At 40.2% G+C, this 27532-nt stretch overlaps 1 protein-coding gene across 2 annotated transcripts in view; it reads left to right on the top strand.

Annotated features, from left to right (window-relative positions):
* Positions 1-27532, top strand: part of dapk1 (death-associated protein kinase 1) — a 119385-nt gene that overhangs the window by 25484 nt on the left and 66369 nt on the right. For both annotated transcript variants that reach the window (XM_078170513.1, XM_033619284.2), the window contains exons 3-4: positions 17689-17910; positions 26695-26833. In XM_078170513.1, the coding sequence (XP_078026639.1) occupies positions 17689-17910; positions 26695-26833 (361 nt within the window). The remainder of the gene's footprint in view (positions 1-17688; positions 17911-26694; positions 26834-27532) is intronic.

The following is a 27532-nucleotide window of genomic DNA, read 5'->3' as shown; positions in this document are numbered from 1 at the left end:
TGACCCAAATGAGGGGGAAAAAAAAACACAAAGAAAACAACATCAAAGTACAAATATAAACACATTATCCCTGACAATACGAGGACATAAATACCCTTATAACCTAAGCTAAATCTAAGGCATGTATACACCGTTTAGATCCCTGCCAAACAAATAGAATCATAAAAAAGTACATTACAATAGTACAAAAGTAGAAGTACAATACACTAGATATGGAAAAACATTATTGTAATAAAACTGGGAATACATATCCAGTGCATACAAACTGTATTACTTACTGTGGTTGAGATGACTACATTCCACCAGTCTCCTCCGGTCCATCCTCCTCAACGGGACTCTCCTGTCCCTCATCGACCTCCTCGACATTTCTCCTCCAGTATTTACAAAACTATAACTGACTATAAATATCTATGAACTATAAAAACACGTACTATTGCAAAAAAGACGAACGATGGCAAAACTACGAACTATGGTGAAAACACAACGAAAATACGTCAAAAAACACTCAAAAACACGTATAAAAAACTCAAAAGCTCTCAAAAAAACCACAAATACTATTATTTACTATTGTAAATAATAGTATTATATAATAATATATATAATAATATTATTTAGAAAACACCACCCAAACTCCACTAAAACTCACCAAAACTCTGCTAAAACACCGCTAAATAACTCCAACTTGCACTCTTCTCATCAGCTGTCACTCTCATCCTGCTGTGCTCACTTCCCTCCCCTCCTCCACAGGTAATGATGTCACTACCGTAATGTACCATATATCCGCTTCTCAGCTTTCAGAATCCGTTGGAATTACGTCAATAGTGTGAATGGTCGAGGAGTTATGGTAATTTGAAAAATAAATATAAAAATAAAATTAAAATCGATTATGAGTTTTCCAAATCGATCCTCGCATCGTTCAAGACAGAATCTCGATGCATCTAAAACGCGATTTTTTTCCCCCACCCCTATTCTCTAACCTCTTTTTGAGAGGTCAAAGCTGCTGTAATCAGTATTTTTGTATTAAAGTGAAAATAATGTGACACTTTTGAAAGGGTTCGCTCGTAGTCATGAGCCAACAGAGGATTATCAGCTGAATCTGCAGCTCTCCTCAGCTTTACAGAGTTTTTTTTTAGTAAGTTTCGGCTCATTGCTTTTCTGTCCAGCGAACAAATTTACTGTTTTAGTTCACTCACATTGCTCTCATAGCGTTGTTATTGACCTCAGCAGGCAGCTGTTTACAGAGAAGAAGCACTAAAATCCACCGTGCATTATACCTACAAAGCAGCATACAGCAGACGGACACAGTTAGAGACTAGCTGGTGAACATATTTGAGCATTTAGCAGTGAAAGAGACACTTTTCTCCGAAAAGCTAGAAACCAACATTCACCATGTGGCCAGTAAAACAACTTCTAATAAATGATCAAGTCACTCTGTAACTGCTAAATGTGAAAATTGACCATTTTTGCCAAACCGTGTGAAAAACGTGACAGTATGCCAGTGTCAGCTCCCAAGTAGCTTTAAAAAAGCTGTTGCGCGTCCAAACGATGTCATAAGACTTGATATCATGTGACTTGAAATTTGTTTTGCTGGTCACTGGGCAGCATAAACCAAAATGAACAAAATACCAAAAATGCACAAAAGCAAACCTCCTCTGTGGTTCACACTGAGGGAAACCAAACTGTAGGTGAGATCACACTCATTGTGTTCCCATTTTGTGTGTCAGCCTCCATCAGTCCATGTGCATCAGTATCAGATTTGACAGAGACGCTTTGTGTGTGCGGTGTGTGCCTTCCCGGAGCTCTGTTAGCCTGCCTGCCATTGTACTTAACACTTTTCAGCTTTTCACCACCCTCTCCTATTTCACAGTAGTAGTACACAGAGCCAATCAATAGCTGGCTCACAGTAGTGGAAGGGAGGTGATACACAGTGTGGTGCTGGTCACTATAGCACAAGGATAGCATTTCTTATCCTTCAGAGCTAAATCAAATACGTGGACCTGGAGAATGCTAACCTGATAACTACGTTTAATGTGATTTTTCAAGCTTCTGAGCCTATATTGTGCTTTCTTAAGTAGTTATTTAGTATTAAGCTGACTGTTATTGCTAAAACAGTTTGGCGATGGACAGAAAATGCTTCATCAAGTGCTTTTTTAATTGTTCTGGCATTTATTTAGCGAAAATGCAAAATATTTTCTGCTTTCAGTCAGAAAATGGCTGAATGCTGCTTATCTATGTTGGATATTAACAGAGTTCCCATGGTCATGGAAAACCTTGAACAGTCAGGGAATTTCACAATGTCATTTTCCAGGCATCAAATTAGTAGAAATCATTGAACGTTTTGGAAAAGTCATGGAATTTTGTTGTGTGTGATGAAATTAATTGTTACAGTAATCTTCTGTGAATGACCCACATAATGTCACAAATAGGGTTGGGTACCGAAACTTGGTACTTTTTGTACTTGGTACGGATTGGTACGGATTCACGTCAGTACTACAGAGTACCGATTCACTTAAAATGAATCGGTGCCAAATTTTGGTACCTGAGGTGGAGGCGGAGCGAGAGCGCATGACTCGCACTCAGACTCAGCAAAAATGGCGACAAAAAAAAAATGTGCAGACAAAAGTTAACGTGCAGCACTGTTCCTAAATGTTCTCAATAAAATGTTGAAACTGAGAAGTTTAGACTTTAAAAAGTACCGAAATAAGGTATCGTTTGCTACCGGTACCGTATCGGTTCAGTTATGAACGGTACCCAACCCTAGTCACAAACATAGCCAACTAGATTGGAAAAGGTTGTTGTTAATTTCCACACAATATTTAATACTTTGAGTAAAGTTCTGATCGTTTTATATGTTGCTAATTTCCATTCCATTTTATCATTTGTCCTTGGACAGTTAATGGTAATGATAAATGGACTGCACTTGTATGGTGGCTTTCTATAGTCTTACGCTACATGTCACATTCACCCATTCACATGGCGCCACCTGCTACTTGGTAACCATTCACACGCACTCACATACCGATGGAACAGCCATCGGGAGCAATTCGGGGTTCAGTATCTTGCCCAAGGATACTTCAAGATGCGGACTAGAGGAGCAGGAGATCAGACCGCAACTCTCGATTGGTGGATGACCCGCTCTAACTCTGAGCCATAGATGCCAGACAAGATTTTACCTTTCAGGACTTTATGAGCTTCGTACATTATCACCGTACATTGGAAATCTTTGTTTTTTGCTGTTGCTCAGAGAAAAAAAACAATCTAAAGATGTCACGCTGGGCGCTAGGATCTTTTCTTCTGCTTTTTTCACTATTTTATCACATAACATAGACAAAATAATCTAATTGATCACTAATAAAAATGATCATTATTTGCAACCCAAGCTGTTACAGACCAAGGGAGTCACATGTGAATCCTTGAGCTTGTCGTGTTGCTCTCTAAACAAAAATAAGGTATGCTACTTGCGTACAGTGAATCAATTATAAGCTCTGTAGTGGGTGCATGAATTTATGTTATAAAGATGTCTGATGGAAAAACCAATAAAACACAATTTACTAGCTTCAGTGTACATTAAAATGTGATTTTCTTGTGCCGCATTTGTATTCAAAACATGATGTGATTTTTGTTTGCGTTTATTTTTGCGATTTAAATCATACACTTGACTTTAAAACCTGTTTTAGTGACATAGCCCTGGACTTTTACATTTGACAGAGATTTACTGAAGCTAACAGCAGTCAGTCAGTTGATTTTCATGAGATTAAGAGGAGATGCGAAATTCAAATTAATGAAATGATTGCCATATTGCCCTTCAGTAACCAACTGCATTGTAGTGTTGATGTACTAAATGTCCGCCTTTAGAGCCAGCAGTGAGTCAGCTGTAATGAATGAAATAGCAGCTGCATGGTGATGTCGTTGTTTCAAGGTTAATAATCTCTTTGAAGATTCTCAGACACAGCGTGTACAGCAAGGTGTTGCTCTGTGCAGACAATGTGTTGCAAGCAGGGCTTTTATTTTGTCCTTATACATTGTGTAAGATTTGTTTTTGGGGTGTGTGTGTGTATGTGTGGGTGATGGATTTAAAATGTCATGACATACATACATTATACTCCCACGAGTGTAGGCTGTATTTAAGAGGCTGTGATGTACAGATGGATCGTGGCGGGATTGAGGGCAAAGATTAGAAGGGTATTGTACCTTCCTTTTTCAGTCTCCAAAGGAATTACTTACACATTAAATTATTCTGCAGTAAATCATTAACATCTAATGCTGCCCAGACAAGTGTAAGCTTGGTCTTAGAATAGGCTTCGTCATGCTCCATCTGGCCGGAAGAAAAAATGTTTCTACTGGTAAAACTTCAGGTTTATTTCCTGCATTTTAGTTTCAGGAATGCAGATTTTTTAATTTAATTTAATTTTATATACTTTATTAATCCTTGAGGGGAAATTCAATGCATTAAGATATCAGGGAGATCTTAGAGCCAGCTGGAGCCTGTGCTGAAATCAACTCTCCAGCAGGGAGAATACAGATTTTCCAGGCAGGTAGCGGTGTGTGTGTGTGTGTGTGTGTGTGTGTGTGTGTGTGTTTGTGTGTGTGAGAAAAGTAGCTGTATGTGTGTCATCTTCAGCTGCTGTCAGCCCAAGCTGTGCCAGACACCCTGTGTTGACGACTTGAGCTTCAGACTGAGCTTGGTATCACCTCGTTCTCACTGAGGAGGCTGCCTTTTCAACACAACCCTGTGTCTACTTGTAAAGCTAAAAAAAATCATGTCACAAATAAATCAGGAATGCATATAGGTCTGGTTGCCATCAACAACTAACTGTGTATCACTGGACTTTTTGCCATTGCAAGACTAATATTTTCATTTAGTGGTGTCAATATTTTGGGTTTCTAGTCTGTTGAAATAAGATGTCATAATGTCTAGACCCAGATTGGGCAGTTGTGCCACAGAGTACTGAGTGATTCTAACCAAACAGTAGCCTGTGAGGTATAATTAGCGATTATCTACCTGAGGTATCATAATCAGTGTCACCTGATGTAGTCAGCAAATGCTTCCTCAATTCTTGAGAGATAAAAGAAATGATAAGCCACTGTAAATAGTTCTTATCCACCAGTGCTTAAAGGGGGAAGTTCATCTCAAGCTGTTTTTCAGAAAATAAAAACTTGAATGAATGAATGAAACAAGATGAGATGCTGTCTTCCGTTTGAGGCGCCTGTATGCTCGACACTGCATGTGCATTAAAACGATTTAAATCTGTGATTAAAGGTTTAGTGTGTAGAATTTATTGGCAGAATTGGAATATAATATAATAAATATGTTTTCTTTAGTGAATAATCACCTGAAAATAAGAATTGTTTTGTTTTCCTTACCTTAGAATAAGCCGTTTATATCTACATAGGGAGCAGGTCCTCATTTGTGGAGATGGCCACAATTACTGCCATGTTTCTACAGTAGCCCAGAGTGGATCAATCAAACACAGGCTCTCGATAGGGCCAATCCCGATTTCGCATCGGCCACCATAGTTAGAAGGCCAACTGCGACCAGCAGCATTGGTAGAACACTGATTTGTAACGTGAAACTGCTTTATTCAGTGTTTAGCGGTTTAAATGACCGATCGGTTTGGTTTTTTTTTTTTTTTGAAAGGAGGAGACCTCTGCGGATAATTTGGCTCCCATTAACTGTAAAGCCCCTAATGGTTTGGCCCCATCCTACATCTCAGACCTTCTAACTATGGTTCGACCGATATGTTTTTTTTCAGAGCCGATGCCAATACCGATTATGATGAAACAGAGAAACCGATAGCCAATATTTACAACCGATATATGTCTGCTGTAAAAATCATAGTTCACACAGAATTAAAAAAATAGACACTGACAAAGCACTACACAATAAAGGTAGGTCTTGAGTTTGCTTTTAAGAGCCTAGAGTGGTACATGCAGGCAGTGAGAACCACGCCAGGGGCAAAGCAGTGCAGCTAAGAAAAACAAAACTGTATATCGGCATATCAGTGTAAAAAAATCACAGATACCGATAACCCTAAAAATTCCTAATATCAGCCCCAGTAATCAGCCAGGCTGATAATCTGTCGACCCCTACTTCTTACCCCCTTTTCTACCTCAGGTCAGCTGACCTGGGGCTCCTGCCTGTCCCACGCTCCAGGCTCAAGCTCAGAGGTGATTGTACCTTTGCTGTGTCTGCCCCCAAACTGTGGAACAGCATCCCCTCCAAATCAGATCTGCCTCCTCCATTGACTCTTTTAAGTCCAGGCTCAAAACCAACTTATTCATTAGCGTTTGAGTCCCCCTGACGTGGTCTTCCCTGACATGTACCTGTGTGTGTCATGTCTCTGAATGTGTGATCTGACAGTTATGTCACCTCTTATGTATGTGTTTTTAGCATCTTATTCCTTTAGTACAGCACTTTGGTCGTCATGAGTTGGTTTTAATTGTGCAGTAAAAACCTCCTGAATGTCTGGATCTTAAGTTATCAGAAGCTGAGCGCACATGAGCATGAGGGTGAGCCACAGCATTGGAGATACACTGTTTGTAATGGCTTTATTCAGTGTTTTTACCAGTTTAAATCACCTGGTCTGTCTGTTTTGGAGAGGAGACCTCTGTGGATAATTTGGTTCATGGTAAAAACATAATGAACAATAAAGGAATTCTAACCTGGAGAAGTTTCAACTTAAATCCCCCCTAAATCCTACACAGTTAACTTTTAACTATTGATTTCAGTACTGCACAATTACTTGTTTTTTTGCAGTGAATGTTGGCGCTTCATTTTGTTTGTGCACCCTTTTTGTCTTGTGCATTAAGTCGCCATATAAGCTTTCACAGAGATGTCCTCATGTGATCCTAAGGGAAGGGAAAACAAATAACCTGTAGGTAGGTACTCTAGGGGTGAAGTCTATCCCATGAGCTCTTATCTTGAAATGATACATGGGCAGTTATTATATACTGTAAAAGACCTGCTTCTGGGTGTGTCTGTATTCCCCATGGGGCTCTACACAGTGAATATATAGAGGTGGTAATGTGGAGAACACCTACAGCTGCTTGTTCTACCCAGACTGTTTTATCCATTGCACCTTACAAACTGCATGGCCACACTTTGTGCTGCTTGTTAGCATCAAATTTATTCCTTTCCCTGCCCTCTCCCACTTTCCTGATTTTTGTTTACAAGGACTTTCTGCTGCTCATTACCACTGAACATTGTTCATTCCAGAGCTGCCTCATTTTGACAAGGCCAGACTCCCAGTCATAGCAGCAACCTCCTCACTAACAGTCTGAGGTGAAGCTGTACTGATTTGACAGCTCACTAGTGTCCAGCTGTCAGTCTTCTTACTGAGTGGACACAAGACTCTGTGCTATCACACCTCACTCTTATTTGTTGCTTTTTATGAAAGGGCATCCTGCTCACACACCTTATGGTACCAAGTCAACACTACTGTCTGTATTCCTGACGTATATTTAATTTCTAACACAACATCAAGGCAAAAGCATTTAATGTCAACCAGTAGCTGGTAGTGACAATCTGCTGTCATACTTTAAAAGTCAAGATAACTTGTTTTATAAGGATTGAAATGTTACACTACAATAGGGCTGTACCCGAGAATCATGTCAGTTGAAAATGGATTTGGCTATTCAATCCAAATATTTGACTATTTGTTCCTTCTGTATGTAGTTGGAGAGTTTGAATGGGGTTCGGCGGGATCTTCATGGTGACAGAGACGTTCACGAAATATAATAAAGAAGCAAGGTTACCCCTTCGAGTTAATGTGTGCTAACTGCGGTAACGGCAGATCAAAAATGTACATTTTTCTGTCACTAGATATCAAACTAAAGCCAGAGACTATGCTGTATTAAGTATTAATTAAAACACACATTAAACATGGCTTAATAGAGACAATTTCAATCACAAGTACACAAATCAGCTTCACTATATCTTGTAGCATTCACAGACAAACATTATCTGGAAACATTTTCCCCACAAATACAACATGCTAATGTTTTTAGCACAAGGCTATGGCATTTTACATTGTATAAATTAGCCTAGTGGCTAGCGGACTTCTCTCTACTCATGTGAAGCCAGGGACAACAGCACATTCAACAAAGGTAATGGTACAAAATTTGGCTCTATTACAACTCACAAGCTTCACAGATTAAACAACTGTCTTATACTAAACACGTTTTCCAAACAAATACAACATGCTAACGTTATTAGCACAAGCCTATGGCATTTAACGTTGTATAAATTAGCCTAGCGACAAGCGTCGATTTCCTCTGCTGGTATGAAGCCAGGATAAATCACACACAAGACTTAAAAGGCTATTTTTGTGGAGTCTTAATTGTCTTCACAGTTATTCCTTATCTGTGAAATTTAAATAAATAAAAGCTTTGTTTCCACTGAGGCTTGCTTGAAAAATGTCCTAAGTAATCTTTTATCATTGTAGCTGCAAATTTTCTGTCAGTGGTTGATTATTAAACTCATTATTCCTTATATTACATTAGTTTAGCAGCTGGTGTTGTCCATAGTAACTTGTAGGCCTAGTAAATCGATAGTTGTCTCATGAAGAAGTCTCTAAAGGTGTTTCCAGTGCTTTATAATCAGTGCCTGTGTGCAGCTGGAGCTTTGAAGCAACACTTCAGCGGACACAAAATCTAATTTGCCGTGTTTGCACCGGCTGAACCGATGCTCCTAGCCTGGCTTCTGTGTGGCTGTTTGCATGTAAATTGACTGAGAGCAGGTCTGTTGTAAGGAGCAGCCTCAGTTACTTTGTACTTTGTATATGCAACTGGGCTTCCGTGTGTGCACGTTCAACAGGCTGGACTGTATATAGTAAACCTTAGATATAGCTGAGTGTGAAGCACTGAAGTGTCTCTGTCACACAGACCTGCTGTATCAAGGGTTAAGAGAAGCATCCAGCCATAAATCTGTTAACCGCCGCTGTATCTTTCCACAGATAAACACACTCCAGCCAGCAGTTGTTAGGTAACGCAACGCTCTGCTAGTCATTGTCACACAGCCAGGCAGCTCTGATAGACACAAACAAACCTCTCCCCTCCTTCCCTATCATCTCCGCCCCTCCAGTTGCTTTAGAGAAACAAGTAGGCCAAAAGTAGGAAGCCTTGTCTGTGCTTTAAGCACAACAAAGGGAATGAAGCAATTTGATCTTGCAGACTATCTGGGGTTTTGCACTGCAGAGGGTTGAGGGGGAGAGCTGCTCTTGAAAAACAGCCTCCCTGCCTCTTGTTTGTCAGTGATTCCCAGGAAGGCTTTTTCTTCTCTGCCTGCTCATTAGTCCTGCCCCATCTTTGCGCTTACTCTGCAGCATTCGTGCAAGTCAGAGCTCTCTCTGAACATCCCTGGAGGATGAGAGGGATTTCCCAGCTAGCCTATCCTAGTAGGTAAACATAAGAGGTCTGTCATATGGGGGGAATCCACCGCATTAACTCCTGTTAACTTAGCTCTTAGCTAGGTTTTAAAGAGCTTTAAGTCTCAGCTCTCTGACAGAGAAACTCTACCGAGGAAAGGGTGTTTGATTTTCAAGGCAGCGTTGGGTTTTGGTTTCACTCCACTACCTCACCGAGGGAAGAGAGCTCAGTTGAACTGCTGCCATTTTCCCCTTGTTTGTATGTGTGTGCAGCTGGTGTTGTTAACAAAGGGTGGGCTCACTTTCCCCTCTCTTTATGTGCGTACAGTGGGAGAACTTTGGAAATAACAAAGTGTGGATTTTGATTCCCACAGGCTACATGCTATCGCTCAAAACATGTTGTTTTCCTGGTGCACTGTTTAGCTGTGTTATGGTTACTGTGAGCACAGTCTTTGTGCTTAAATGGGCGACTGGAAATGTTTCATGATATGGAGCAATTTCTAGGAATACATAATCCCCAAATGACCCTTTTTCACATACTCACCCTGGGTTTTGTTGAAGAATCCAAAAATGGAGGAAATTCTTGATGAATTGAAGTCATAGTGATCCACATTTTACAGTGTAATGTATCAAAACACTTGTTTAAAAACACTCACACAACTCACAAGCCCTCTGAAAGCCGGACCCTATTGACAAAAACTGTAGTTTTACTTTGCTGAACACGGGAGCTGCTGTTCTACTGCTACCTCTATCTGCAGTTTGTTTGGTATTTAAAAGGGTTAGTTCGGATTCATCGAAGTCACACAACAACACAAAGTCACACAATTACACAAACAAACTAACTGATTGAGGTAGTTTTAGACCAGCAGCTCAGCGAGGTAAAATCTTTGTTTTTGTTAATGGACTCTGGCCTTGAAGAGAGCATAGATAAGTTTTGCTTTCAGTTTGGTTTTCAGTACTAAGATTTTAGTGAAAATGCACATGTTGTGTAAGTACTGAGCATACCAGTGGATGAATAAGACTTGGATAATGCTGCACGAGTTGCATGAGAGTTTGTAAACTGATATTTTAATGTAGTTTTGCTGTTGTTAAACGCAGTCGCCTATGACTTAAATTCTGCTTTTGGATTTTTTGTTTGTCTTCATGAATTAAATGTAACATGGGATGAGTAATTGATAAACAAATGGTCATTTTTAGGGTGAAGTATTTCTTTAAAAACATGGTATATGGTATATTTATTACTGGTCCATCTATGTCCCAACCCTCACCTATGGTCATGAGCTCTGGATAGTGAGAAGAATGAGATCGCGGATACGAGCGGCCAAAATGAGTTTCCTCTGTGGGGTGTCTGGGCTCAGCCTTAGAGATAGGGTGAGGAGCTTGCACATCTGGAGGGAGCTCGGAGTAGAGCCGCTGCTTCTTCACATCGAAAGGGGTCAGTTGAGGTGGTTCAGGCATCTGATCTCCTGGAGGCCTCCTGCTGGAGGTATTTTGGGCATGTCCCACTGGTAGGAGGCCCCGGGGCAGACCCAGAACACGCTGGAGGGATTACATATGTCATCTGGCCTGGGAACGCCTTGGAGTCCTCCAGGAGGAGCTGGAAAGAGTTGCTGGGGAGAGGGACGTCTGAGGTGCTTTGCTTGGCCAGTGGATGAAAATGGATGGATGGATGGCCGCCCTTTTGCTGTTGTACTCCATGGGAGTGGGGCTCGAGTTTATATGGTCGTATTTGACAAAGGATTTTGTTGTAACCTTTTCATATTTCTTCTCAATCATCACATGTGGACTTATTCTAATTCACTTCTATTTTTATTGAGATTTTCAACAAGTTATCTGCATATTTAAAACAGCTATTTGCAGAAATACACATTTTGATGCATTCATGCACTAAGATTTTGCCATTATTCAATTTTCAAGCCTTGTTTCACTTATTACAGCCTAACTTGATTTGAATTTCCCCAGCTGCCTTACTGTGTAGCGCAGTAAAGGCAAGAAAGTGCTTCATAAACACCTGTGTATTAGTGCTGTTACGCATTGGCTAAACCTCATCACACATTCATTATTCTGTTATCAGTCTCACCATTAAAAAGTCCCCTTCCAGCCTGGGAAAACTGACAACAAGGTGAAGTAATTATAATGCCTCTTATACACTACTTTTTTTCGTCTTCCACAGTCACTGTTATGCTTCACTGCAGCCGTTGTTTGAGTATGCTCAACCTGACAGCCAACAGGTCCTTTAACATGATAGTCGATGTAAAAAAATTAGTGTACCTTGGCAGTCATGCATGTTTACTCTTAACTGGTAGTTGCACTGAACCGTGAACTTTTCAGTGTATTGTGTGAATTCGATTGAATTGGCTTGAATTTGAAAGCCCACAAGGCTTCACTTGCTTGTTTATTGTCAGGCAGCATAAGAGCACTTACAAAATATCAAACAGAATATTTTCAAGTGTCTGCAATGGTTCATTTTAAGTGCAGAGTGGTGAATAGTCCAACAGGCTTCTCACACAAGATTGCTTTTTGCCATTCTTCAAGATCCTTTCAGTCCAGGCTCATCTTAGTACATAATGTTTTGTGTTGCTCAAATGGATCAACAGTGTGAATAAAACCATTAAAAGGATTCAAGACTGCGGCACCGATTGGAGAAGTAAATGTGGGAAAAAAACATCTCAAGTGTCACAGGATGTCTTCAAAACTGCACAGATGGTGTATAATCAAGAACAGGAAATCAGTTGTGTTTTCCTTTCTCATCCTCAACAGTATTTTCACACCAAGTCCCACGGCTTCACAGATTACTCTTTTCCTCTGCATGAACTTAAAGCAGTGGAAAGTTTGAAAGTGCAGGAATGAGTTGAGGGACGTTCTGAGCAAACTGCTGGCTTTTTGTTGGGGTTGTGGTTTGTTGCTGTTGGCCTTTTTGGTTTGTTAGATGCCGGAAGATTTTTGTCTTTCCTACTTTTCCAGTTTCAGTGGTTAGCACATGAAGCTACATGCTAATCTGTTGAATTTTCTAATAATCTGCATGTCTGCTTGTGTAGAAAATGGGTCAAACATTAGCCATAAGCATTTACATTACATTTGATGTCTAAATTTGACCTTTGCAGCTGCACATTTTTAGCTAAAGTGATTATCCTTTGAGGTATGATCACATGCAGAGTTCACTTGTTGCCTTATTGTGGCTTCATCCAGCCAGGCATGTGTGTAACAGGTGTTCAGTCATTTGAATACATGTATAATATTACATAGTGTGAACAACAGCCCTCTACTCTCTTTTGTCAATGCTTCTGGAGGAAACAGATCAAATCCTGATGTTTTCCGTCCCTTCTATCTACATGAAGGAGGCCTGACTGACAGGTGGGGACCACAATAGGTTGAAACCAGACTGAAAGGGGGGTGGAAGTGTCATTAGCATGAGAAAGCCCTCATCCTCAGTTCTCTCTTCCTCTTCACATTGTCTGCTTCGTGTCTCTGGCTCAGTCGCAGGACAAGTCACTTCCTTAAAGAGACATCATTCCCTTTAGCAGTGCGGTAGCTCAGTTTGTCAGCAAGCAATTTTCTAACCGTCAGAATCAGATTACTTCCCTTCAAGAATCAAGATATGTCAGTTTAATGTCACTGATTGTAATATGATTGTAAAGTATATCCAGACTATGTAAAGCATTTGTTTGATCAAGTCAGAATTATTGGAAAGTGATGTCTGGTTGTATGATTTTTTGCAGGGTGTTAATCCTTTCTGTCCTCAGTTTTTTCCTGCCATCCACACTAATCTGCTGCTGTCAAAGTGGAAGCAAACACTGTTCTCTCATAGTAATGTAGATAGAAAATACGACTGTCTATACACCAATCCGGTTTTGTGTATTGTGCCATCCTGCAGCGATGCCATTACTGTGGTGGGAAGTCGCTGTGTCTGCTGCTGCCTGCCAACAGTGACAGCAGCAAAGTTTGTCGATTTTCTAAATGACCTTTGCTAGTTGATGACAAATTTTGACATGAAATATAGACATGAAATAACAGTTAAGATTTCCATAGTTAAAAAAAATGCACTCTTACAAAACATAGGGCTACCGGTGTTACGATTTAGCTACCATGTAACTTGAGTTTTACCAAATGCGTTCGTGGTGGCTCGTAGTAACTTACATAAATGGATGGTGTAGGTCTTAAACAAATACCTGTGTATTTAAAATTGATTTAAGTAAAACTGTAGACTTTTTTGAGGACATCTACATGTTTTGTTAAAGTTCTCAACAGCTGCCGTCACGACACCCCACAGTTGGTTGATTGAGTGAATTTATTCTGTTGGTCCACCACCCGTTAACGTTAGCTGCGTTAGCTAAGCAGTTCTTACATTTGCCATTGCTGTTAAAGCAGCTCAGAACTGGACACGCTCTTCCCAGTGTTGTCACAAGTAATGTTACATACGAGGTAAAGGTAACAGTAGGAAATTGTACACTTGGACAGCATGTATTCAGTGGTATGTATCATAGGAAGATGCCACCACAGTGGTGACGAATTACTTCTGGTACTGTGGATTTGTCGATACCTTCGACCACCAGGGGCTTTTGTGGCCTTAGTATCAGACAACTCCACAAGTATAGACCTGAGATTTGTTGAGGAGTTTAGAAATACCTCTGCCAATGCCTAAGAATTGCCTTATTTTCATTGTTGACTATTCTGTAGATTGTTTTCTTGATTAATCACTCTATGCTTTAGTCTATAAAATGTCCAAAAACGTTGAATTTCCCACAAGACAAAGTGTTTTAATTGCTTGTTTATTCTCAACAACAGTCCAAAGGATCAAGATATTTTATTACCAAGATGCATGACAGAGAACAGCAGCAAATCCTCACATTTTAGAAGCTGTCATGGACGAATGTTTAGCATTTTTGCATTAAAATGACTTTAACAACTGTTTGAATAGTTGCCAATTAACCCTGCTCTGCTGAATGAGAAGCACCACCAATAGAACCTCCCTGTTAATATCCATTTTTGCTGCAAACAAAAAAAGCTGCAATCAGTAGCAGCCACTGCACAACCCACAAGTAGTCACTGCATCACCAACCTTCCACCACCAATTGCTTTGCAGGGATGTGCAAATGCATTTCACTGTGCCACTTTGAGGGCACTTAGAGTGAGTGGAATAACTCATGGGCCATGCTTGTTGAACAGAACCAAAGAGCAGGAAGGAGAGATTCGCCCATGTTTTAGCTGTTAAAGGGCTGCAGGTGACAGGTGATACATCATCGATTCATCTGCAGATAATTTCTCGATTAATCGTTTGGTCTGTAAAATGCCTCAAAATGTTTGTCCCAGTTACCAAGATATTCGATCAGTGATCACAAAGACAAAGCAAAGCCCCAAATCTTCACATGTAAGAAGCTGTAACCATTAAAAGTTTGCTTGAGAAAGGACTTAAAAGGATGAATCGCCTAATTGTTGCAGCCCTAGCCAGGTGAAACTTCCACAATCACCTGAAACTGTTAGTGTGGACGCAGAAGTTTCAGATTCAGCCTCATGAATTTGGACGTGGCCTCAGACACCACTGATCGGCCCATGGGACACATTATAGTCACGGGTCAGAGTAGGGTGATGTTTTTGTCACTGATACTCCCTGAGGCCTTTTTTTTTTTTCCATAAGGCTCCTCTGCAGCCAGCAGAATTGTAGTCTGGATCATGCATTTACTCATCAAGTGTTGGGAGACACATTGTAGAGAGAAGATTAGAGTGGGAACATATAGCTAAATTACTAAACTGCTTCCTGACAACTGTGCACTCTAGTCTTGGCAGGACTGTAGGAGTCAGATGACAGCGCAGGGATCTCTCTTTGTTGTGGCCATTTTTTTTTTTTTGCCAAGGCAGAGGAAGCTCTTGCCATAAAGCTGTAAATCTGTGTGAAAATCTGGCTGAGATGAGACAGAATGTGGCTCTCTCTCGTTTTCTCTCACTCCTTTTTCTCTCACCCCCTACTCCGTTGTTCTCTTCCTCCCTCTGTGGGTGTTCGGTACACTTAGTGCCTCATGATTGCCAGGGCCGTGAGGAGGCACAATCGGCGGAGGCGTCAACAGCCCTCAGCCAAGTGTCCTTGCATCCCCGAGTGGTTTTTCTGGCGTTGTCGGTCGAGTGACAGTGGAGTCAGCGTTATCCAGTCAGATAGCAGCGTTCAATAACAATGCTGCATGGCAACATGATGGTGGAATTTCCATAACAGCTCCTGTGTTGTTCATACATCGAGTAATTTGTCACGCTAAAATGTCACACAGGCTCGCCACATTTGGATTGCTTTGACAGTGAAAGTGCTTATGTGTGCACTTCAGGCTGAAACAGATTTTTTTTTAATATCCACTTAACTATGAGCATGTATGCTGCAGCCTGTTAATACTGTAGTATATGGAAGGACCCTAAAATGAATGATGAAATATTTCTCTCTAGGATCTGATCATTTTGTTCAAAATTAGACAAAGACATGCATTTGTTGCTACAGCTGTTTATATCCCAGAGGGGAACATTTTTGTCATATTACCGCTTCATGAGTCTAAAAAATGTCAAAAATGAAAAATGCCCCCCTCAGTTTCCAAAAGGCCAAGATAACATCTTCATAATTGCTTGTTTTTTCCACCGACAGGCTAAAAGCCACATTTTTTAAATATCAGAGAAGATGAAGAAATTGAAATTTCTGAGCTGGAACCACAGAATTTTTAGTTTAAAAAATGTCTCAAAATGATCAAAATTGTTGCAGATGATATTTCTGTTGATCTCTGATTAAGTAAACAACTTTAATTGCTTCAGCTCCTCATTTCAAGTCCAAAGAATTTGCAAAGAGTTTACACAGAAAGTCTGTTAAAGTTTGATTTTGTTAACATCATAGAAATCAAACACACTTTCAAGTAAGTTTTTAAATTATATTGGACATGCAGGTGCTTCTGCTGCCAATATATCACATAAACATAACCATAAGTGCTCAGTCCTGCCAAAATCCAAGTTTATTAAGAGGTATGGCAGTTTGAACAGTTGAGTTACAAACCCAGGCTATCTGAAAACTTAATATGTAACCTCTTTATATCTAGGTTTATTTCTTACTGTACAAAAGTGTAATATTCTCAGACTGACATGTTTTTATGCAACTGAACTGTAGTAAATATTGAATTTCATATAAGCAGGAAAGGTTTTTGCTTTCTAAACAGTTGAGTGTGTGGGGCGTAGGGTTACTGCTTGGATGTTTGTCAGCTGTGTTGATGTTGTGCTGAGCTGTGATTCTTATCAGCGTGCTGCTGACAGTGAGGGCTGCGCTGCCTGGATATAATTTACACACTGTTGTCAAACTGATGATGAGGGGTTGCTGTGGGTGGAGGCAGGTGTGTTTTTGTAACGTATATGGATGCAGGAATACCCTCATTTTCCACTGCAGACAGTGAGGCTTGCTTGGCTCGGTGCTCCGTCTGTAATTAGAGACAGATTCAGGGATAAAAAGAGGAAAATATACATAGATATAATCCATTTTAATCATTGTTTCATTTTGGGGGTTTTAATATTTCAGTAAGTCTCTGAAACGCCTCCACAGGTTGACCTGGCGTCCCCCTGATTTGGATCTGAAGACACACTTGTGTCTTTATTCAGTTTTCATTGCTATTTCTGCTTCAAGGCTGCGTCGGCCATGATGCATCAGCCAGTTAATAATTAAAGCTGTTTCTGATCAACCGTTTTAATGCCTGATTATCCTGCCCACTCCTTTTGGCTCAGACGTCTGTGTTTACCACATTGAAACTGATACAGCTACAGCCTGAAGTCATTTTCTGTCTGTGTATTCGCGAACAATGATGAACCCTGAGGAAATTTAACACTTGAGCATTAGAGTTTCCTTGTAGCTGATTGATTAGTTCACTGTGATCTGTTTCCAATACACATCTGTCTTTTGTTTATTGTTCATGTTGTCAGTTGTATTGTCTGCTGTCCTCTTAATATTTGTCATCAGATTCTGGTTTCTATATATATATTGCATCGTTATTTTCATGTTGGCACTGGTCTTATTTGTTTATAATGATGAGCTAGACATCTTAAAAAATACACTTGTTTGCTTTCTTGCTGAGAGTTTGATGAGATAATGGACCACTCTTATATCTATAAGGTAAATATGCATCTGTAGCCAGCAGCCAGTTAGCTTAGCATAAAGACAAGAAACTGCGAGCCTGGCTCTGACAAAAACAAAATCTGCGTACCAGCATCTCTGCTGTATGGGTCAAACAAATTTTGAGCTTTAGAGGTACTCACAGTAATGTTTCAAGGCTTGATGACACCTTTTGACAATCTCTTCCTCTCCTCCCCTCACTAGCGGCCAGTTTGCCGTGGTCAGAAGATGTCGGCACAGGATCACGGGTGTGGAGTACGCCGCCAAATCCATCAAGAAGCGGCGCAGCAAGTCGAGCCGACGGGGGGTGACAAGGGATGACATCGAGCGCGAGGTGAACATCCTGAAGGAGATCCAGCACCCCAACATCATCACGCTTCACGAGGTCTTTGAAAACAAGGCGGAGGTCATCCTGATCCTGGAGCTGTGAGTGACCTCGTCTTTTATTCCTCTGTGCCCGTCACAACTGGGCAAATTGAGATTTTTGTTTTTAAATGATTACATTGAAACCTTTACAAAATGGTGAGGTAAGAGTCCTAGAATGTGATGGGGGGGGAAATCCATGACTTGTTTCAAAGGATTTGAAAACATTGACCACGTTTTGACAAAACAAGACGTGTTGCCATCATTTTGCCTGATTCAAGACAGGCTTTATGAAATGTTATCAGAATCAATGATATAATCTAGACATTTCTAATTATTGTGGTCTTCAAAGTATGAAATTTCAAAATGATCATAGCCCACATAGCCCACAAAATCTGTCCGCCTCCGCCCCAGCAAAGCTTCCATATTGTTCCAAATTTGTCAGCACCCTATTTGAAAGAGAGATTGAGAAAGTAAAAGAGACCACTGTAACATTTTCACTGGCCTCCATGCTGCTTTGACTTTTTAGCTCGTCAAACACCAAACATGACACACCAGTTAAATTGGTGTACTCATCTACTGGCAATGGAAACGCAGTCTATTGCCTATTATTACTAGGCTTTGCCACGTTTAAATAAATGCATATACACACTAATTTTGCTGTGTCTTGTTTTTGAGTTCTTTTTCAAAACTAAAATTAATGTCAGATGGTTATTAATGCCCTCATAGTAACCAGTATTCAGAGTAGGTTGTTTATAAACTCTGCCTGTAGCTGTAACCTGTCCATGGTGTCGTTTGGCACAAAGCTCACAAAGCACCAGCTGGACCAGTTTTACCAGGTTAGGTGGAACTCCAAACACTGTAACATCATTCACGTTTACACTACAATCACCTCACCGACACGCTTATTCAGAACAAATAGGCATGAAAGCAGATCAGGGTACACCTCAAATTAGTAGGTCACCTTATAGCCAGCAGTAATGAGTGTAAAGTTAAGGACTACAGCTGCCGGACAACATTCCTGACCAGTGATCGCTTGCGATTGAATAACAAGGAAGGAATCACCAGCATAAAACCAGTCCGGGCCTACAGCACAGCGCGTGTATGAATAATAAGTCCATGGCTCATTTCCAACTCAATAAAGTGGTAGAGCAGGTCACCACGGCAACATCTCCATGTTTGTGAGGCTTGATTAAATGCTTCAGAGGGTGATTGTTAAAATCAGAATAAAAATGAACGCGTAACAACCTTCGATTAATGCCATAAGCTTTGCACAGCAGTACAGAAACAATCGTATTTATTATTATTGAGCTGTTTTAATGATGTTTTAGACAACACAGAATTTATATTTAAAGTCAAAATAACCAGGTTTTTAAAAACAAACATCAACATCAAGTTGTCTTCTTTCTCTCAGACCTTTATAGACATTTTTGAATGAAGTTTCCTCTTTCCCAAAACATTAAACAAGTGCTCTTGTTCCAGAAGACGTCTACATGAACTCTCCCTGCTCCTGATTAGACCAATGCACAACTTTATGTGGTTTTAAATCTCATTTTCAAATAGTAAAAATATAAAAAACTGGTCCCATTTCCATTTAATATCACCTCTGTTATCAGCTGTCTGAATACATTTGTGAATGGAAATATGCTATTCAGTTGCATAGCAATGTCTGAGGTTATTTACAGTGCCCTGTCCGAATAATTACGACCCCGTCCACAGTTGGAACCACTTTCCCACAAAAGGCTTTTGAGCTGATGTGATTTGCACAACTTTTGCTACAAGATGAAATCAAATTGTGACTGATTTCTTTATATGGTCATCTTCTTCAGGCACGACCAAACCGACATTAGAGAACTAGTGTAAGCAAAGGCTGACTGTTGCGTAGTCTCGCGTTGCTTGTTGCTAGCAAACACATCACAGAACGTACAGCCAACGAGGGTAGACATAACTCTCCATACCAGCAGGCAGCGATAGTCTGAATGAATCGAAGTAAAATCGAAAGACTGACAGGATGGATTCAAGATGCTAGTGAGCCAGTTAACACTTTAACAACTCAACCCGATGTTTACGATGCACTAGTGAACAGTAACAAACAATGACGATCTGCCAAAGCGCTCAATAGCTAGAAAATAATCTTACCTAATATATCAAATTTGTTTTGATACGATGGTTTGCTTTCCTTACTTCTGTTTATCTTCTTGTGCACTTAGCTAAACTCCACTAAATAATTTTCCCAGCTGCGATGATGGTGCAGAGACCCTCAGAACAGTGTTGCAGAAGACCTAGAGATGTTTAGAGCAGACTGGGCTGGGGGGGGCTTTAAGAGCCAGGTGCTAAAACAGAGTGTATAAAAATAAATAAAGTGTTTTCCGACTATTAAAAAATGTAAAAAATAATCTAGTAGAAACCTACAAACAAATATGAACCTGAGAAAGAGCATAATGGTTACCCTGTAAGAGCAGGTGACACTAACCTACAGTGTCACCTCCATTAATTATCATAAATTAATTCATGGTATTACCCATTAATACCACAGAAATCAAAATAGCTGTGATGTGTGATGTATGTAATTGAATCCAGTTTAAGATACCTGCTTAAGAGCGGACAGTTTTCAGTGTCTGATAGCACCACTGCTGAAACTGTGTCATTTAACCTACTATGAAGGATCCATCGATCATCTTTTCTCTTGAGTTAAACAAATCAGCTTGTCTTTGTGCGGGCAGAATAAACCCGCACGATGGAGAGCTGGATTTCAAACGTCTAAGAAAGAGTGGCTGCGAGAAGTCCAATTACTGCTACGCTCTCCTTTTAAAGCAACTCATTATAACCAATAGCTGCTGTAAAGAGCAACTGTGCTGAGCAACTGTGCTGAGCCATTTCTCCCTCTCTTTAAAGGTTAACAGGAACAAGACAAATTTCACTGAGCAACGAAACACTTTGTATTCTATTCCCTAAGTTAGTTGATCATTTATGACCTTGCGTCAATATTTTCATGTCACATTTGTCCTGAATTGAAGCCATTAAAAGGCTCCTTGCTTCTGATTAGGCTAAGTTTCAAAGAACTGGTCATCTCCATATAATGTCCCCTACAAGTGTGGCTGAGAAAATTCCAATTACTGCCAAGGTCCCCTTTTTTAAAGCAAGTAATTATAACCAATAGCTGTTGTAAAGAGCAGCCACTTCTCCCTGAGTAAAGGTTTACGGGAATGAACAAAATTTAATTTCACTGAGTAACGGACTGCTTTGTGTTGTATTCTGTAAACTATTTAATCATTTAGGATCTTGTGTCAGATTTGTCCAGAATTACAGTTCTTAGACATCATCAGAGGTCGTAAAGATTGTAGAAACAGCTCATGACTGGTTGGGCAACATCAGCTGGGGATCTCTAGGTGGGGTAGTCCCGGTTATCACAGCTGTTTTATGGGGTAGCCAGACCCGAACGTCTCTCTTGTCGACTTGTCAGTGATGTGTCTTCCTGATCTGCGTGGACCCTAACGCCTGTATAAGACTGGCCCATTAGCTCTCCCTCACTCTCTTCCAGCTGGCATCCGTCCTGTCTGTTGTTTGGCTTCGTCCACATAACACCTCCACAGCACACACTGTATCCCACACATTTCAAGCTTTGCCATCCCTGATGGTATTGCTCACTTCGACGCTGCATTGTTCAATTGTGTCAAGTTTTTCAATAAAGGGTTTTGTGTTACTAAGGTATTTTTTTGCAACACGGGAAATGGGGTTGTAGCATGGTTTGTTAAAGTGTAGCACAAGTCTGTCTTGTGTTGCAGTTGCTGTGTGCCTATCATAGTACTGCATCCTGTTGGTTATATACCTACCTAGACTCTATGACGTCTATGGTCATTGCTCATTCATTGTTTATCTTCCGGCTTTGCTCTAGTCACAGTGAAGATGGCGACTGAGAGAGAAAGACTGTTGCTGGAGCTTGAAATGATCGACATTGAACAACAAATGCTCTTATTACAAATGTTACGGTGGTGACAAAGAGAGAGGCGACTGCGCTGAATGGCTTGAGGCAGACTACGGGCGAATATGTCACGCTGCAGCAGGAAGTGAAACATTGCAAAATGCCGGAAATGATGTAGTTTGAAGGACCAATCATAGCTCTTGTGGTCTGCGTTGCCTCCACGCGTGGTTAAAATTTTTTGGAGGTGCACGTCGTGTCTCTGCATTGGTAGCAGAGGGACGCAACGCCTCCGCAAAGCCCTCTGTGTCGTAGGTACGCAGTAGCATAAGTTCTTTGTCAGGGTGCAAAAGGGTGGACAGGATTCAAGGAAACATTTTATATGCTTGGTAGTGAGCACAGTTGGGTGACAGCAATGGATTACAATGAGAAGCCATTTTGAAAGTGACACACCTCCACAAGTGTCTAAACAAGCCACTGAGGGGTGAACGGGTTAACGTGTTCTGGTCACATGTTCTGGGTTAAGAATAAACCATTATTCCATTCAGCAAATTAAGTTTTCCACGCCGACACTTCATGCTTATCAACATGCTTCCGTAACACCATCAAAAACTGTTTGCTTCGTGTTCCACACACCTGATTCCCATTACCTGGAGCTCATCTATATACACTTCACACATGAATGCTCCACCCTGTGTTCAGTTTGATATCTGCATGTGTATATTTATATTTACCTTGTTAAGATAAGGATAGAATAGACAAACAAAACTACATTTTGGCTCCAACATTGTTCATTCCCATGCATGATGCTCAGAGTAATCGCCGTCCATGGCTCCTCTGCTAACAGCGCAGTCTATCCCTTGAAAATAATTGTATTCGATATCATTTTAACACCAAGGTGGAAAATTGGCATTGATGGATATACAATTTTTAAAGGCTAAACCATGACAACAACAACTTTTCTTGGTTGTAGCAGGACTGTAGTAAACATGTACAATAAGAAAAAGAGCATTTTAAACTGCTTCAAATTTTCAGAATCAATATGTGTCGAGATCATGATATTTTTGGCAACACCACCGTGCAGTTAGTCAGTGGGTGTGGGCCAGGCAGGAGGAGACGCCGCTCACCGCACAGTGGGAGTTTGGATCGTTACATTGACATGCTTACTCTCTGGGTTGGAAGAGAGAATGCTCCTATTGCATTCAAATGTTTTGTTGAGGATATTTATCTGCAAAGTTGTAAAATGCTTCCATTATCCCAGATGAATGCGCTACGACTTTTTTTATAGTGTCATCTGGCACATTTTAGCAGCTCTTGAAGCTACTGCTAGCTACTGTCATTGGGAAAGAGTTGGTCACACTGGTTCAAAGGAAGCTTCAGCATTTGAAAAATGTTAAATGATCTATAATCTTATAACATATCTTGTGGTCTGCTGTCTGTGGAGACGCTGCAGTTTATTTTCCTGACCTGTCACGGTGATTTAGCCCATGGATCCCCAAACTTATTCATGTCAAACACTCCCAGAAAGATGCACTCTGAGCCACTGACAACCATTTGATAGGATTTGCTCCCTGAGGAGCTCATATGAGTTGTTTCTCATTGTTATGTCAGTCAGGCTGCGTTTGTGTAGACGTGCTATGGACGGGGGCACAGGTAGAAGATGAAATATAACCCAGGAGGTGTAGCTTGTAGACTTATTAAATGCCCAGACATGACACAGTAGGTTTGACGAATGTATTTTTATAGCTTTTGCCAAAAGTAAGGGACAGAAAATTTACATGTCACATCCTTGACCCATATGTCACAAGTTCTTTGACCTGATATGGGTACTTGCTCTTTTTAATTTTTTTTAAAAATTTCATTTGATTTAATTTATTTATATTTTATTTTGTTGTATTTAATTGTATTTAATTAATTAATTATTTTTTGTTTTTTTTATTTTATTGTATTTAATTAATTATTTTTATTTTATTTTATTTTATTTTGTTTTATTTTGTTTTGTTTTATTTCAATTTATTCTTTGCAGTACTTTATGGTTTTTAGAGCCAGGACAACCCTATGTATTGAAATGTTTAAATGAAGGGAGCTTTTCCTACAGGGCCTACTAGTGCCAACGGTGCGTGATACACCGCACACACTAGGGGCAAAACAAAGATGGTCTGAAAAGGCCAAATACAAACTCAGGAAACCATCGCTAACCAAAGAGGATCATGTTTTGTTGGGGGAGTGATCCTGTTTCAGTTACATGAGCAGGCAGGCGATGATGACTCAGTGTTAATGCCAAGCTTATACCATTAATACTCTGTGACTTCTGACAGTTCACACAAAAGAAGACAATCATGGGATGGGATAGCCATTAACTTGTTTTTTTGTGTGTGCCTAAGACAATCTTGTTATGGACTTGACTGAGAGTTGTGACAGGGTCTGACACCACAACTTGCCAAAGACTGGGAGAATTTGTCTTCAGTGGTTAAAGGGATACACTAACACCCAAATGATCATCTGTATGTCGATTACTCATCCTGTGTTGTGTTGAATTTAGGAAGAGACTTTGTTGTTTTTGCATGCCTCCAGTGGACGAAGAATCCAAAAACGGAGAAAAGTCTCAGTGTATTGAAGCCTTATGGGTTTGCATTTAACGTTTAACATCAAAACTATGTCAAAACATTTGTTTACGAACTCTGACACAACTCATGCGGTATAATCCAAGTCTCATTTATCCAGTTTTTTGCTTCATACTTCCCAAACACATGCATTTAAACGTAAACTCCTACGACTTATATTCATCAAGAATTTTCTCTGGTTTTGGATTCTTCATCCACCGGTTTTCTTCCTGAATTCAATGTAACACGGGATGAGTAACTGACATATGATCATTCAGGCGCTGAAGTATTCCTTAAACCGCTAAAGACAACTTCTTCCAGCCTCTGGCAGTTGTGGTGTCAGACCCTGTCACAACTTTCAGTCAAGTCATTACAAGATCATGAATGTCTCATGATTGTCTTCCTTTGTGAGAACTGTCAGTACGAAGAAGTATACAGCTGGATAAGTGAGACTTGGATAAATGGATGCTCTGATATAGTTTATCTGTTGTTAAACCGAACCCCTATGACTTTAGGTAATCAAGAATTTTATCAGTTTTTGGATTGTTCGTTCACAGTGGAGGCATGCAAGAGTTTTCTTCCTGAATTCCTGAAGTGATATCAAAGGGAGAGCAATTGACACACAAATGATCATTTGTGGGTTGAAGGGTTCCTTTAATCTAATACATGTAATCTACTGGAGGAAGTGGTTATTTATTTAGATGATGACAGTTACATGCTCTGCACACATCACAGTTAGCATTCAAAGCTTGTAGTATGACATCATGCTAGCACTTCCAGCCCTAGGCAGGTAAAACAACAGGTTACACGTTGGATGCTAAAAATGTTTGGCTTCACGTTGTGTCCCTTTGTCCTCCACATCTTCTCCTCCTCCCGCTGCACCCTGGGTAAATACAACCGCAACAGTGACAGTCGTCAACTTTGACGTTAAACATTGACCAGCCGCGTGTGAAATAAGGCAGAGGTGACGTGATTGGGCTGAAATGTTCTCTACTGTCTGTGATTGTGCGTGAACACCCTGGTAACCGCTGAAGCAGATGATGAAATAAACATTCGAGATACAGAGTGTGTGTTTGGTGGGAGGAGGAGGCGGAGGTCCCAGCTGTGCAGCTGGTCTGGTGTTTCCTCCCTGAAGGGTGGAGTAGTGTGTGTGTTTGTGCACGTGTGTGTTTGTAGGATTTGATAAGGCGTTGTTTGGTGGTAATTTTTGTAAAATAAAGTTACATTTCATATGATATAAGACGATAAAATGATAATTGAATAGATGTAACTTTGAACATGGAGAATTGGCTACTAAAATGAAAGTAATTAAAGTGTGACTTACATTTCTTATTTATTTATATGGCAAGACAAGCACGTGTTTGTACAGTGTATTGTAAGTGAACACTCAACGACTGGATAAACATGGCTGTAATTACAGTTATCTGCACTCTTCCTCTCTCCTCTCTTTATCGTCACACTTCCCCTCGCGGCAGGCTTTCACTCATGCTGTGACCGTGATAAATCCTCTGCTTGCTTCATTTCCTTATCTCTACTTTTTCTTCTCTACCTTTAAGTGCTAGTTCATTAGATAGATAGATAAGATAAAATGTAAGGTAAGATGTTGGTAGTAGTTAGTGAGTGCTGATACTGATATTAACAGGCTTTAAAAGGGGATTTTATAAGAAACAATATTAGATTCTGACAGGATTAAATAGCCAAGACACCAAAAACTGTATTAATATTAGTCAGTTTTGTATGATAAAATGTTCATGCCCCCAAACTAGCCAGAAATGGGTCAGTCTTTTTCATTAAACTTCATGGATCAGATGGGATTTAGTCCCAATATTTCACTGTTTTTGTGCTGTAATTATGTTCACTCAGGCAAATGGTGTTGATTTTAATTTGCTAAATGTTTTCATGATTCAGTGAATGATCACATTTGAGCTTATTTATTGCTTCCTGCTAATGTTCTTCATACCCTGATTATTATTCCTCCAAGATCCTTACTTATTTTAAAATGAAATAATGGTGCAAAAACTTGAGAAAAGCTTTAAATATTCCAATAAAACAAACTAAGCTCAAACATTTGGGCATATTCCTTTTTCCCATATCCTCCAGTTTGTTGACTTTAATGAAGGGTTTTCATTATAGAAGTTTACAGAGAGCAGCGCTGGTTAAAACGTTATTGGGATGTGTAAATTGGTCGGGCTCTAATGCACCAGGATGATTAGATTACATCAGCTCAGCTCTGATAAGCAGGGATTTGTGGTTGGCTCTCATCTGAGGGATCTCACATTTTAATTCTCTCCCTCCCTCTCTCTGTCTCTGTCTCTCCTCGTCCAGCGTGGCCGGCGGTGAGCTCTTCGATTTCCTGGCAGAGAAGGAGTCGCTGAGCGAGGAGGAGGCCACCCAGTTCCTCAAGCAGATCCTGGATGGAGTCTTCTACCTGCACACCAAACAAATCGCTCACTTTGACCTCAAGGTACTGCAGCAACTAAAGATAAACAACACCATCCCTGTTCGATGTTCCCTTTGTCAGACATGTAATCCAAGCAGGAGTACTGCAGGTTTTTAGATATTGTCTGTTCAGTCAGCTGCACACGCTGATAACATACCATAAACCAAAACTGTGTTCCAAGTCTGTACATCAATTTAAAGTGTTTAGTCATACCAAACTGTCTCCAGTTCCACCTTCTCCAATGTGAGGATATGCTGCTTTTCTTTGCCCTATCATGGTGTAGAAATGAGAGTGAACTGAATATCTTATGGTTTTGACTGATTTGAAGATGCCACAGTGGGTGTGAGAAATAATTAGATGAGATAATCCTTCACTGGTCCCCACCTAAGAAATTAACAATGACATATAATGGGCATTTTTCTATATTTTCCGATCTCTAAATGATTAATGGAGCACATTTGATAGCTGCTGTCTTCATAAGCATATGCTAGGAAGTCATGCTAAGTCTATCTGATTGTAAGTGTTCTGTTGGAGACGTTATTTTTCCAAAATACAATGCACAATAGTTCTTTTTACAGCAGACGTCTCAAAGTGAAAAAGCACAGATGTCACAAATAGCCTCAAAGATGGCTCCGTTCTATTCAAGTGTCCCGCTAAGTAGAGGTTGAACTGCATTTTGAAAGGCCAGTATAATTAAGATAACTTGGAGCAGCAAGAAACGAT

The sequence above is a fragment of the Epinephelus lanceolatus genome, chromosome 9 (genome assembly GCF_041903045.1).
Source record: "Epinephelus lanceolatus isolate andai-2023 chromosome 9, ASM4190304v1, whole genome shotgun sequence".
Taxonomy (NCBI): domain Eukaryota; kingdom Metazoa; phylum Chordata; class Actinopteri; order Perciformes; family Serranidae; genus Epinephelus; species Epinephelus lanceolatus.
The sequence above is the reverse complement of the archived record's forward strand: the minus strand, read 5'-3'. Positions and strand labels throughout refer to the sequence as shown.